Source organism: Neltuma alba, unplaced genomic scaffold, assembly GCF_004799145.2.
Source record: "Neltuma alba isolate B1F8T4 unplaced genomic scaffold, ASM479914v2 tig00010682_pilon, whole genome shotgun sequence".
Classification (NCBI taxonomy): domain Eukaryota; kingdom Viridiplantae; phylum Streptophyta; class Magnoliopsida; order Fabales; family Fabaceae; genus Neltuma; species Neltuma alba.
This window is the reverse complement of record NW_021635523.1, coordinates 110,340-123,648: the sequence shown is the minus strand read 5'-3', so window position 1 is coordinate 123,648 and position 13,309 is coordinate 110,340. Positions and strand designations below refer to the sequence as shown.

At 30.6% G+C, this 13,309-nt stretch overlaps 1 protein-coding gene across 1 annotated transcript; it reads left to right on the top strand.

Moving 5' to 3' along the window:
• Positions 1-185: 185 nt before the first annotated feature.
• LOC114758219 (GDSL esterase/lipase At2g04570) lies at positions 186-4,398 on the top strand. Its single transcript, XM_028947246.1, has 3 exons — positions 186-616; positions 1,847-2,336; positions 3,905-4,398. The coding sequence occupies exons 1-3, from the start codon at positions 212-214 to the stop codon at positions 4,102-4,104; spliced, it is 1,095 nt and encodes a 364-aa protein (XP_028803079.1). The 5' UTR covers positions 186-211; the 3' UTR covers positions 4,105-4,398.
• Positions 4,399-13,309: the final 8,911 nt, after the last annotated feature.

The following is a 13,309-nucleotide window of genomic DNA, read 5'->3' as shown; positions in this document are numbered from 1 at the left end:
AAAAGGCCTCAGTATAATTTATGGCCAACGATCAGTCCTATTAGATCACAGTGTTTTTAGCTAAGCAATTAATATTCCCAACAACTTCTCCGTCCAAAACCTCAAAAGATCAAACTTTCATTAAATATTCCAAACCAATATTTATTAGTATATATCACAGGCCTTTCTATCTCTCTTGTTAACCATCGCTACTCTGCTCTCGCACCACACAATGGAAGGCCAAAGAAGCAAAGTAGTGTTGGCACGCGGCTTCTTGTCTTACTGCTTCTTCCTTTTTTGTGTTCAGTTGCTTTCTCTGGCCACCGGAAGTATCGGCGGTAAGGTTCCGGCTATCATCGTGTTCGGAGACTCCTCGGTGGACGCCGGCAATAACAACTTCATCCCCACCGTTGCTCGGAGCAATTTCGAGCCGTATGGTCGGGACTTTCAGGGTGGGAACCCGACAGGGAGGTTCTGTAATGGAAGAATACCCACAGATTTCATATCTGAAGCTTTTAGAATCAAACCAAGCATACCTGCGTATTTGGATCCAAAATATAATATATCAGATTTTGCTTCTGGAGTTACCTTTGCTTCTGCTGCAACGGGTTATGATAATGCAACTTCAGATGTGCTGGTAATATGTTTTAGCCTACACACACACACACATGCAAGATGGTGGTTCTTTTTTCTTTTTTCAATTGTTAACTATATAAGAGACTCCTTCGATTTTGATTTGTCAAAAAGAAAATTATTTTTTTTCCTATGATGTCATTCGACTTTTCATATATTTTTTCTATCTAGAAATTTTTCTTTAACTTAATATTTATTGTTGAATAAGAATTTTTTGTAATTAAATTTATTTTATTTTTTTGTTTTTTGATAAAAAATTCATTTTTGTCTTGGTTCAAAAAATATTTTAATTGTTAATATCACAATACAATTAAATAAAGTTAGGAAAATTTATTTTTGGTATATTTTTAATTTATTTTTTCTAATTTAAAAAACTATAATTCAGGTATAATAGTTTAAACATTTTTTAATTTAGTCCCTATTTTATTAGTCAATATTCTATTACATATTGAAATAACCGTTGCATCATCATTATTATTTTTTGACCAAGACTTCTACATATCAACAATTTTGATTACTCTTATTGCAATAAATCAAAAAATTTCCACATAAATCCTCATAAAATTTTAACTCCAGCGACAAAAGTGAACATTTTGTAGACTAGGAGTGTTCAACAACAAAGCTTTTTAAAAGAGTTATTTAGGTATGTTTAGCATATTTTTGAGTCATCCAACATCTTAAATATTTTTTTAAATATTTTTTATAGTTACATTTAACACCTTAAAATATTTTTTTTAATATAGGAGTTAGATGACTAAATTATAGTTATATTTAACACCCTAAGATATACTATTTTTTTTAATATAGGAGTTAATAACTAAATTATAAATATTAAGAAAATTAATTAAATTAGTTATTTATTTTTAAATTTTTTTTATTAATATATGTATTAGAATCGAAACATTTTAAAATGTGTAATCACTTAAAAAATAAATAAATATAAAAAATAAAGTAATTTAATTATTTATACTTAAAACAAATTGAATCTTCAAATAATTTTTATATTTAAAACAGGAAGTAATATTATAGTGCCCATTTGCGCTCCAAATACTAGTGTGCTAGGCACATCTAGAAAAATCCTAGAAAAATATTTTAGGATTGACTAAATCATAACCCTGTAGGGCCCAGCAGATTAAGCATTTAAGTTTAGCACCGAAATTATAGCTATAGGTACCATCGAATACGTATTCGCGGGACAATAACATGATGCCCCCCATATCTGCAATAATTGCAGTCCGTGATACCATTATGGAAGCAGCTAGAATTCTACAAGGCATACCAGAAGAACCTCAGAGCCTACCTCGGAGAAAGGGCGGCCAGCCGGACGATCAGCGAAGCACTCCACATAATGAGCCTCGGAACAAACGACTTCCTGGAGAACTACTACACCATGCCGCGTCGGTCATCGGAGTACACGCCGCAACAGTACGAGGACTTTCTGGTTGGGATCGCAGGCACCTTCGTCCGGCAACTGTACGGCCTCGGCGCGAGGAAGATATCACTCGGAGGCCTGCCGCCGATGGGGTGCTTGCCGTTGGAGAGGACGACGAATGTTGGTGGCGGGAACGAGTGTGTGAAAAGGTACAATGACGTAGCCCTAGAGTTCAACGGAAAGCTCAAGGATTTGACCGCCTCGCTGAACAAGGAGCTTCCTGGGATCAGATTGGTGTTTTCGAATCCATATTATATGATGCTGCATATCATCAGAAAACCTGCTCAGTATGGTAAGTCCCAAATAAGACATGCTCCATATATATTGCTCTCGTCGTAAATATAAAATATAAATTAGTTAGAGAGTTTGATTTGGTTTTGTATAGGCTAAAATACATAAAATCTCTTTGAATTTTGGGTTACTTGCATATCATTGTTTAGGAAATTTAAATTAAGAATTATGATATTTTATGTTTTAACTATCAACTCTTCTACTGTTAAAATTAACGGCTTTTGTCATATTAAAATTTATAGACACATGTTTTCAAATGACACAATGTATAATAAAATGAAAAATACTTACGTCATGTTTCTTATATTTATTATTTTAAAATTTTTAATTATATATAGTCATGTGTTTTATTTTTTTTCATCTGAATTTATAGTTAAATGATAATATTTTGAAAATAGGACGTATATCTATGAGTAATTGGAAAACTTGATATAATAGATATAATAAATCTGATTTCATTAAGTATTATCCTGATAAAAAATATAAAAATTTTGACACGGCAAAAACGGTTAACTTTAATAATAATTTTAATGGTAGGGGAGTACATAGTTGAAACATTAAAACATTAGGGTTCTAAACCCTAATCTACCTTTTTTTTTAATTAAAAAGTTTTAGTTTCCAATGCCCATAATCAAATGGGTATTTAAAGAAACATACTCCTCTGGTCTTTAATATAATATAAGACCTATTTAACTAATTTGATTATATTAAGAAAGTTAGGTAAATTAGTTAATTATAAGAAATATGATATGTTTTTCCTAAAACATTGTAATTATCTTCATTAATATTTTCCCTCCCTCTTTTACTTCATTATAGTTGAGGGAGTATCCATAGGGTAACTTAGAAAAACTTAATAAATATAAGAAATAAATCTTATATTTATGATCAAAATCAACATAATAATTAGATCTTATATTAAAGATCAGAGGAGTGCATTTCTTATAAATAAAAAATTTAAATTCTGTTATTATAACTCCTTTCATTTAGGATGAGAGTAATTTAATTACTTACTAATCTCTTTACTACGTATATATTGAGCACTATAATCTTGTTAATGGGGAGACTGTGCCAATAAAAGATAATAATTTTGGAAAGGATTTTGAGTTTTTGACACATACGTCACACTCACTCACCCAGTCCTACATCCCATGGGGTCAATACACGTGTACACCAGCACATCAAAAAGCTTTGCCCAAAAATGTAAGGTTAAGAATTATTTTTGTCTTGAAAGTACTGCGAAGTAGCTTTTGGTAAATATTTATCATTTTTTTGGCTTAATTTTACTTCGGACATATTAAAAAATAAGTAATGTTACTATTTTAAAAAAAAAAACATGAACGATCAATATTATTTTTTTTAATGGAAAGAGTAAAATTGCTCCTATTTTACCATTTGCAGGGTGACATATTGAACAAAAAAATTCGGATACCCACAATTTTTTTGTGAAAATTTTCAGAACAAAAATTTTTCTTAACCCAAAAATTTATATATATATATATATATATGTTTTTGGCTAAGATTGGTTTATTGTTTAATTTATTTAATTCCTGAAAAAACATTTCGCAACAGGGTTTGAATCCACCTCAGTGGCATGTTGTGCGACTGGAATGTTTGAAATGGGATATGCATGCAGCAGAGGGAGCATGTTCAGCTGCACAGATGCTTCCAAATATGTCTTTTGGGACTCTTTCCATCCTTCTGAGAAAACCAATGCTCTCATAGCCGACCACGTTGTGAAGACTGTTTTAGCTGAGTTTTTAAAATACTAATAATTATAATCATAATCATAATAATAATAATAATATCTACTGTTCTTTGTTGTGTCAGTATATATATACATATTGCTGGTTAAAAAAAAAGAAGTATATGTATACATACATGTCCAGGTTCAGATGTGGCTTCAGATGTGGCTGTAAAATAAAATTATAGACGTTAATGTATATGACTATAAAATGTTCCGATGATGTTTAAGATGGAAAAAATAAGCCGAACATTCTGTACTGAGTGTTGTAATATTGTTTTCCTTGATGTGAATGATAGTGTGTGTGTGTTTTTTTTTTTAACTGTTGTAGTATACTATATAGCCATGTTTTCCTTTATACAAGGATTTGTATTCTTATTGCTTCCAAATTAATTTTTAGTATGAAAAAGAATATATTTTTATCTTTATACCCCTGCTCAATTATTTTAGTTTTATCCATATATATCTTATAATTTATAAAATTTTCAGTTGAGTCTATACCATTAAAATTAATTTCAACATATTTTATTTTACGTAATTAATTATACATAATATTTTAGACTTATGATGCTAAAACAAAATATAACTAATGGAGGTTAGGTTTAGTGAGAGGGTTTAACTCCTCACAATGTGTTAAACCAAGATTCAAGTTTGTATTGAAAGAGATGTCTGTATTTAGTGCTAACTGTGTCTCAAATAGAATTAGTTCCAATAAACATATACTTACAAGCAATTGAAAAACAGAGAGATTAATATGGATAAAATATAACCAAAATAAAAGTATGGATAATGTGCTATGCCACATTCATTAAAATCATGTGCTAATAATTAAGGGGGAGGGAGGGGAAAAATAAGTAGAGCATTCTATACTGAGTTGTAGTCCTGTTGTTCCTTCGTCTCATTCATAGAAATTTCAAATCTGTGCTTACTTGGATTATTAGTGAATCAGAAAAAAAAAAAATTCAATTCTCCTTCGTAGAATCAATCAGATGATATGATTGAAATGAAAATTCCTCTAGATCCTACGGAGTCAAACTTTTATGGGTTTCCTCCAACATTGTTTCCACATCACCTATGGAATTTCGGGACCTCCTTTGAAAAATAAATCTTTCATATAAACAACTGCTTTTCATTTGGAAGCTCATGCATAAAACTCTTCCTTCAACTGATATACTTAAAGAGCATCGCCTCAACTCTTCAGGGTTATGCATATGTTTAGCTATAACTTGGGAGAGACTTTAGATCATCTTTTCATCTCTTGCTCCCCCCTTTTTTTGAGCTATCTAGTTTGGATGTCTTTCTATTAGAATATCTACTCCTTTTGAGGAATTTCAAATTTGGTTCATTTCATTTATGGTTTGAATTATTTCATTCATGGACTAATATGCTTACTTAATACTATCTAGAGGAAAGAAACAAAATGCTTCATGAAGAGAAAAGGGATCATACTATTGCTGTGACCCAAGAAATCAAGAATACCAATTCTTTTTCAAATTGTGCATTTGATAATCTTAGATCCTCTTGCTCTGCTAAGCAGAGTCCCCTTTGTGAACATTTTCGTCTAAGCTTGAACAAATATGGTTGGGATGTGCTGCTATTCAAATACATAACAATGAGGAAATACTACAACTATGCTATTATTTGCTGCGAGGGGACATCCCTCAAGAAGTTCTTGTGGCAAAATCAAGCCTCTACATTTTCTACTTTTCATTGTAAATGTTTATGGACTGTTCTTTTATGGATCTATAATTTTAACCTACAAATCCCTACAGACAAGCCTTCTTTTTAAGTTCATCATGTTGAAAAGTGATTTCTTTATATTCCTCTCAATGATGTTTCTCTCCTTAACATCACTTGGCAAGAAATAGTTGCTTTTACTAATAATTTTTCATCCTTTAGTATTGATATTATTTCCAAATTGTGTTTTCTTGATTTTAATTCTGTTAAAGTAAAATTGTTCAGTATTTTTCACTTGTAAGTACCCTTATTATAAATGCATTTTCTCTTTGGCTAAAATTATCAAATGATATGATGGAACTTTTGTCACACCTGATACTAATACTTTCTTAAAACTTAATAGCTTACTTAATACCAACCAAAAGAAGTGCAAGAGCACAACAGTTTCTAAAACTAATAGACAATTTCTATGAAAACGTACACTTATTCTTGTATAAGATTACAAAATACTTGTCTGATTTTATGACTTATTTAACTAATTTGATTAGATTAAAAAGTTAGTTAAATTAGTTAATTATACTTTACTATATTCCTTTTTTTGAGAAACAACTACCACCTATAGTTTATGCCTACTTGTAAAAGACATTTAGATGATGTCTCAAATTTTCACTTTTAATTTCCTATTTTGTCTCCATTTAATTACTCATTTTAATATTAATATATTTATTATCACGCTACCCCTAAAGCATCATTCCCTCTTTTACTCAAATTCTCCCTCCACTACACATCATCTTCTTTCCATAATCCATAAACAGCTTCCTATAATCAATGAAAAAAAAATAGTGTTCCACTAAAGCTGATCAATGTTATGCGGATTCAATAAGGCTTATCACCTGAACAATTGTTCAAGTGCTGTATTCTTGCTTAATATGGTTTCATGGCCTGCGTGCAAGTCGTTGTTGAATGACATCTATGAGACATTTGCAACTAATCATGTGGTTTTGAAAATTCAAATTCAAATTCTACCTATGTCTCATGTTTTGTTAGACAAAGTCGGATATAAAAAGGTTAGTATAGCAAAATAGGGATACTATATTTGTTTTGGCCTTTTTTTTACACCGTGTTGCATATTGCTTTCATTGCTTTCTCTTGTATTTCCATTAAGATAAATCATATCTATCTTTTGGGGGGGTCCAGTTAGCCTTGGAGATCTAACGTATAGAAGGAGTAAGGGTTACATATTGGTAAAGGTTGACAGGGTTTTATTCTTGGAGAAAAGGCTATTTAGGAATAGTTACAGGTGAGCTTTCAGGATACTAGCCTCTGTCAACCTTTTGCTATTTGATGAAGTGGTTTGTGTTGTTATGATTGTATGTAAATTTTTTTTGTCCCTCACAAATTTTGTTTGCTTTGCTAGTTTTATTCTTCTAACACCAATGAATAGGGTACTCAAATGTTAGCAGCCATGGGAGATGATAGAGTCTTGGAATGTTTGGCTGGAAGGTTTAGACAAGGTCAAGCTTACAGGATTGCATATTTCTTTGTTAGGATGGATGGACGACAAGTCAGGTTTACATATCATATTTGCTTTGTGGAAAAGATGAGACTCATAGATGCCTAGGAGATCCTTCTGGAACATGGCTTATTTGTCTCATTTGTGGTGGCTATTGGGTGTGGATTTAATTGACTATGGGGTTTAGTTGGTAAGCTAACATTGTGACACAATTAAATAGCATTGTAATTTATGAAGGATTGATTTAAACTTTTTGGTTTTCTTTCTAATGGTTTTCAAACATGTCTGGATTTGTGAATGAATTTTGTAGACCTTGAGTGATTGAAGTAAATAGTGAATACTACAATGAGGTCACATTGTTTGTTTGACATAAGCAATCCAAGAGAGAAGGTATCATCTTCTTGTGCCATTATCATAGTCAATGAGTATCGAATAATGATATGCTGCTATACTTCATTTGTGGTTTTGAAGCTTCTCTGTAGGTATGTGATTACATGTACATTGCATAGAGAGTGTGTGAAGGCAATGCTTCGAGCATATCAAGTTGTATGTAATGAAGAGAGTATGTTTGTAGTTATACAATATGTTATGGATTTTTCCTTCTTTTTACCTGGTGAGTCTATATTACAAGTATGATTAGCTTGTAGCTTTTTTGTTTATGTACTTTTATTCTAACAATTTAATTTTTCTTTTATGAGGTTCTCATTTAACTTCATTTGCCCAAGCAACAAGCGATCTTTTAAATCCTACTATGGTTGTCCCCAAACTTACGAAAGAGGCTTTTGTCTTTTGCCTGCGAGAATGACGTTGAATTAGTGTGTGGAAAATATAGGCTTAGCTATTGTCAATCCTATGTTATAATATTAATTAAGTACTTAATATTGTGGTTGTTAATCCTATTTTATAATATTATAATATTAATTAATATTGTGGTGTATAGTTCTATTTTATGATAACGAAGTGAAATGTTTTGGCACTTGTGTTAACATGAAAACTATTCGTGTTATATTTAATTTATACATGATAATACCAATTGCCTACAAAAAGATCATGTGTGGGTATGCTCATGAAATTAACTAAACTGGAATGATGCCTTAGTGTAGCTAGTGAAGAGGATAAAGCCTAATTAGCCTTTTCTTCTTCTTTTTTTCCTTCCATATTTTGTGCATGTGACAATATCCATGTTTATGCTTCCTTATGTTAAGTTCAATTGAAAGCATCCATCAAAAAATTGCTCAACATATATAATAAAGTCACACACAAAAATTGAAATTTTGAGTTATTTACAATGAAGGAAGGCTGAGGCGAGTTATAAACAAACTATCTTTATTAAAATACCATGACAACTGACCTATAAGAGGTCAATACTTACTATCTCAATACAGATGGAAATTACTAGAAAAGACATAGATTAATATATATTTATCACTTATAAGGGATGCATTAAAATATTAAACATATAGACTAGACAAATTAGGAATATTATAGAACTGAAAGAAGTACCTATATTTTTATAACCAATAGTAATAAATAATTAACTTGTACCAAAATGCAACTAGTACTTACTATGTGTTCCTAATAGATAAGTCAATCTAGATTTATTATGAACCCTAAATCTTTACCCAACTATTAAGACGAAGGTAAGCTAAGGCCAAACCAAAACATCTCATCTTTGATCTTAGTTGTTGTCATCTTCTCCTTGGCTATCTATTACAATTTGAGGCTGGAAAAATACATTTGTTTTTTGATCTCAATCACTAGGTTCCTTTGCTTGGGTATGTTAGGCATGATAACGCCAAACCAATAAATTTCTTCTTCAATTTTAGTCGTTGGCATCTTTGTCTCTTGTATGTCTGTTAGGTTGAGTACAAGCCAATACAATTCTTCCTTGAGTTCTGTCATTGGTATCATCTCCTCTGGTCTATCTTGTGTTGTGCTTTGAATTTTAGTAACGATAAGAAAATATTGAGCAATGTTGTTGCTTCATATTGGAAAGATTTTTGTGTAGGAGGTTGTTAACATATTGTCTATCAACAAAGCATGATTAATACAATCTGGTATTTGAATGTGAAGGGAATTCTTATGCATGAGTATTGTGTGCAAGGACAAGTTTATGTTATCTATATTGTAGCATTTTGAGAGATCACATTCTATGTTATGGAAGCCTTTGTTCCTAATAATCCCATAGATGTATTTGAACAATATGTTTCATTTGTTGAACTACTCAATGGTGCCAACTTTTGCCATTCCTCCCTCTATAATCTTCTTCGTAAGGTTGAGATTTGCCACGTTAACTTGTGTTCTTATTTCCAAAGGGCTGCAAGTGATCTGGACGAACCTAATTCCATAATTTCTCTAGGTCTCAAATAGATTAGACAATAAGTTCTCTTGAAATGCTCTAAATAGGGGAATGATCACGAATCGATGAGATTAGTGACCACTATTTTACTTACAAACTATGCATATCAGAAAGAGGAAGGACTAAGTCCTATGTAAAGAGATCCAAAAATGAAATGTGGTGGGTTATGCATATTGTGGTATGGTATGAAAAATTGAGATGTATGTCTTGTTTAGTTGATGTTGTGCAGTCAGTATCTTTTTTTTTTGGGACTGATATATGTTATGATGTTTAGTAATAATGCTCTAACTGTGGTCATTAATTATTCTTTTTGTATGTTTATAGTACTTTTTTTATTGTAGATTATGTCGATACTTTCTCAGTGACTGTACTATTTGTATGCTTACTAACTTTTTATGGTATTTCTTTAACTTTCTTCTCAAGAAAGTTTTTATCATTTATATTTATTTAGTTGTGTATGTAGTTTTCATGCACTTAATCATTTTTTATGTTTTTATTACTTATTTGGTAACTCTATTGAGTTGACAACCTCTTTATTTTAACCTCTAGAAAATATTTTATTTCTTACAAGTAGTTGGTGGGTGACATATTTTTTTTGAATACTTTATATTTTACACCAAACAATTGCAAGATTTTTTTATGAAAGATCTTTAATGAAAACCCATGGATTGCTTTTAATTCAACTGTCTAGAGTATGACTGATACGAATGTACTTGATAGGTATGTTTATGTTATGTACATGTGAGGATATATATGGTTTCGAAATTATGATTTTAGTTTAAATGAGTATTATGTTTCATATTACATATGTTTTACTATCCGATATAAATCGTTAGTTACTCCTTTTGCTCAATCCTCAATTCAACAAATCGCCGTAAAGTTCTTTCATTGTATGTGTTACTTATTTCTTGTATCTATTGAGTTCACAAGTTATTTATGGAAATCTTGTGATAATATTTTAATTTATTTGAGTAGGGAGTGGTTGTTTATTTTTTTTGAACCATTAGAAGAAGATCATCTAAAACTACTCATCTCAGAATTTTTTACTCTAATTTATAAACGTTCAATACGAATAATATTTCGTTTAATGTTTGAGTTACCCCTTATGCTTAGTGCTTAACTCTGTAAACCCTTTTTATAATTTTTTTTTCCTTTATAGGTTACTTATTTACTATATCAATTGACTTGACATGCTGCTTGTCCTAAGATGAAAGTAGTATTTTAGCTATCATAATAGGGAGTTAATCTTTGTTCTTTTTACACCATTTGAAGCTACTCATCTCAACATATTAGTTGTATAGCCTCTTGCTTGTAAGCAAATCTTATGTGAAGGATCTTCACTAATAACTATTTTTGGCTTGCTCATTTTTCTACACAAAATACGGTTGATTTAAACTTACTACACAACTAAGCTTATATTATTTGCATATAAAGATATATGTGGTTTTAAAATATGATTTAATTTTAAACGAGAATTGAGTTCATATTATATCTTTAAATTGGACCTTTACATTGATTTATATTTTTCTAAAACAAATAAGGTTTCATTTAATGCTTTAGTTACCCTTTATACTTAGTGCTCAACTTACTACACAACTGAGCTTATATTGTATACATATGAAGATATATATGGTTTCAAATTATGATTTCTGTTTAAATAAGCATTGAGTTTATATGATATACATTGTGTATATATCTATAAGTTTGTCCTTTACTCTCAGTTATAAATTTTCAATACGATTTTATATAATGCGAGTTACCCCTTGTGCTTAGTGCTGAACTTAGTAAACTACTAGAAAATTGTTTTACTTTATGTGTTACTTAATTACTGTATCTATTGAGTGACATCTTGCGCAGCACGAGATGAAAGTAGTATTTTAACTTGATGTAAGCAGGGAGTGGGTGTTTATTCTGAATCATTCAAAGCTACTCATCTTAACATATATTCCATATACCTTCTTGCTTATAACAATATTTTCTTTGACATCTAGCTAAGTATAACCTACTTCTATGCCTATGAATACCAGCAGAAATTATTTTGAAGCTGTCCTAATAGGTAGATCATTATGTTTGTCACGTCACTGCTCTCTTTATTGGTGAGTCCATTATGTTTCATATTTTAGCATGATGATATATTTCTTGCCTATTTTATCTTGTCAAAAAACAACTATTTTTCATTGCTATTTGAGTGGTTGATTTCTTCGTTTATTTTTTACATATTGCGGTCATGTATAACTTTACCTTACTTCTTTACTCTATTATGACCATTAAAGTACTTTCAATTTTTTTAGTTTTAGTATCATTATATTTTCCCGCCCATATTATTCGGCCAAAAAAAAAGTATTTCTGATTGAATTTGAATGGTTTATTTTCCTGCTTGCCTTTTATATGCCATGCTTATGTATAAATGTAACTTGCTTCTTTCCTGTATACTCACTATTAAAGCACTTTTAATTTCAATTTTAAGAGTCTTTTGATCTTCAAGCTTACATTTTCATCACACTTTCTCACTTTATATTCAAAACACTAAGTATATCACTTCTAAGAGATTTGAATGATGTGTTACACCTCCTTGATTAACTTATTATATAACAATTAGAGCCATTCAAAACCATTATATAAGTCTTAAGTATGAAAAAATTTTAAAATTTTAACTTAGGTTCCGAGTTACTATTCACTATTCACTAAAGTTTTTACCAATTTTGAAAATTCATAACTAATTATAGAAAAATCAAAATGAGATGGTTCCAAGTTGTATAGAAAGCTCTTGACATGCTCTTTAGAAGAAAAATATGCATTGGTATCCAAATCTCATGTATCAGTCCCAGATTTCGTTCAAAGTAGTACTGTTTATTTTGTCATTTTTTAATTTTTCAAAATTTGTACCCAACTTTGGAAGGACATAAATTTATGTACAAAACTCCAAATCTAATAAATTACCACTTGTTTTAAACCTAAAAATGAGATCTGTTGCTCAAAATTATGTTGGTCAAACTTTGCTCCCGAAAAGTCAAATTTTGTCCCTTTATTATACCATTCTTGCTTTTTCTTTTCCTTTTCCTTTCATCTAGCTTTTTCTTTTCCTTTTCCTTTCATCTAGCTTTTTCCAATCACGTGAATGTACTCACACATAATTTTTGGCCAATTACTCACATATACTTATCCTTAATCATTGACATAATAATTCAACATAGTTTACAATAATACATAACATATAATTACAAAACATTATATCAATAACCATAAACTCTCTCATCTTCTTGGTCAATCCCTTTTCTTTCTCCTTGCCTTTAGTGACACCACTTGTGATTTCTATTACTGTTTATATATTGAGGGGAGTGATATTTCATTGAAATCTCAATAGCAATGAATTACAATCATTGTGTAAATCAAGCAAGTGTAACGTGACATGTTATAAAATTTCAAGACATTCTTAAGTCACATAAAATCATATTTTGCATCATGCCAAAAGAGGAACATTAACACTGAACAATAAAACAAGAAAATGACTTATAACACAACAAAATAAATTAGGTAGCAGCAGCAACAGATGGCCTCAACTAGCCATCCTCATCCCCTATCTGCTCACCCTTGGTTTGCATTATCATCATCAAGCGGATCTTTAGCTATGTCTTTATCTTTATTAACACCCCTACCAAAATCCTTAGCTTTATCTTCCTCCTC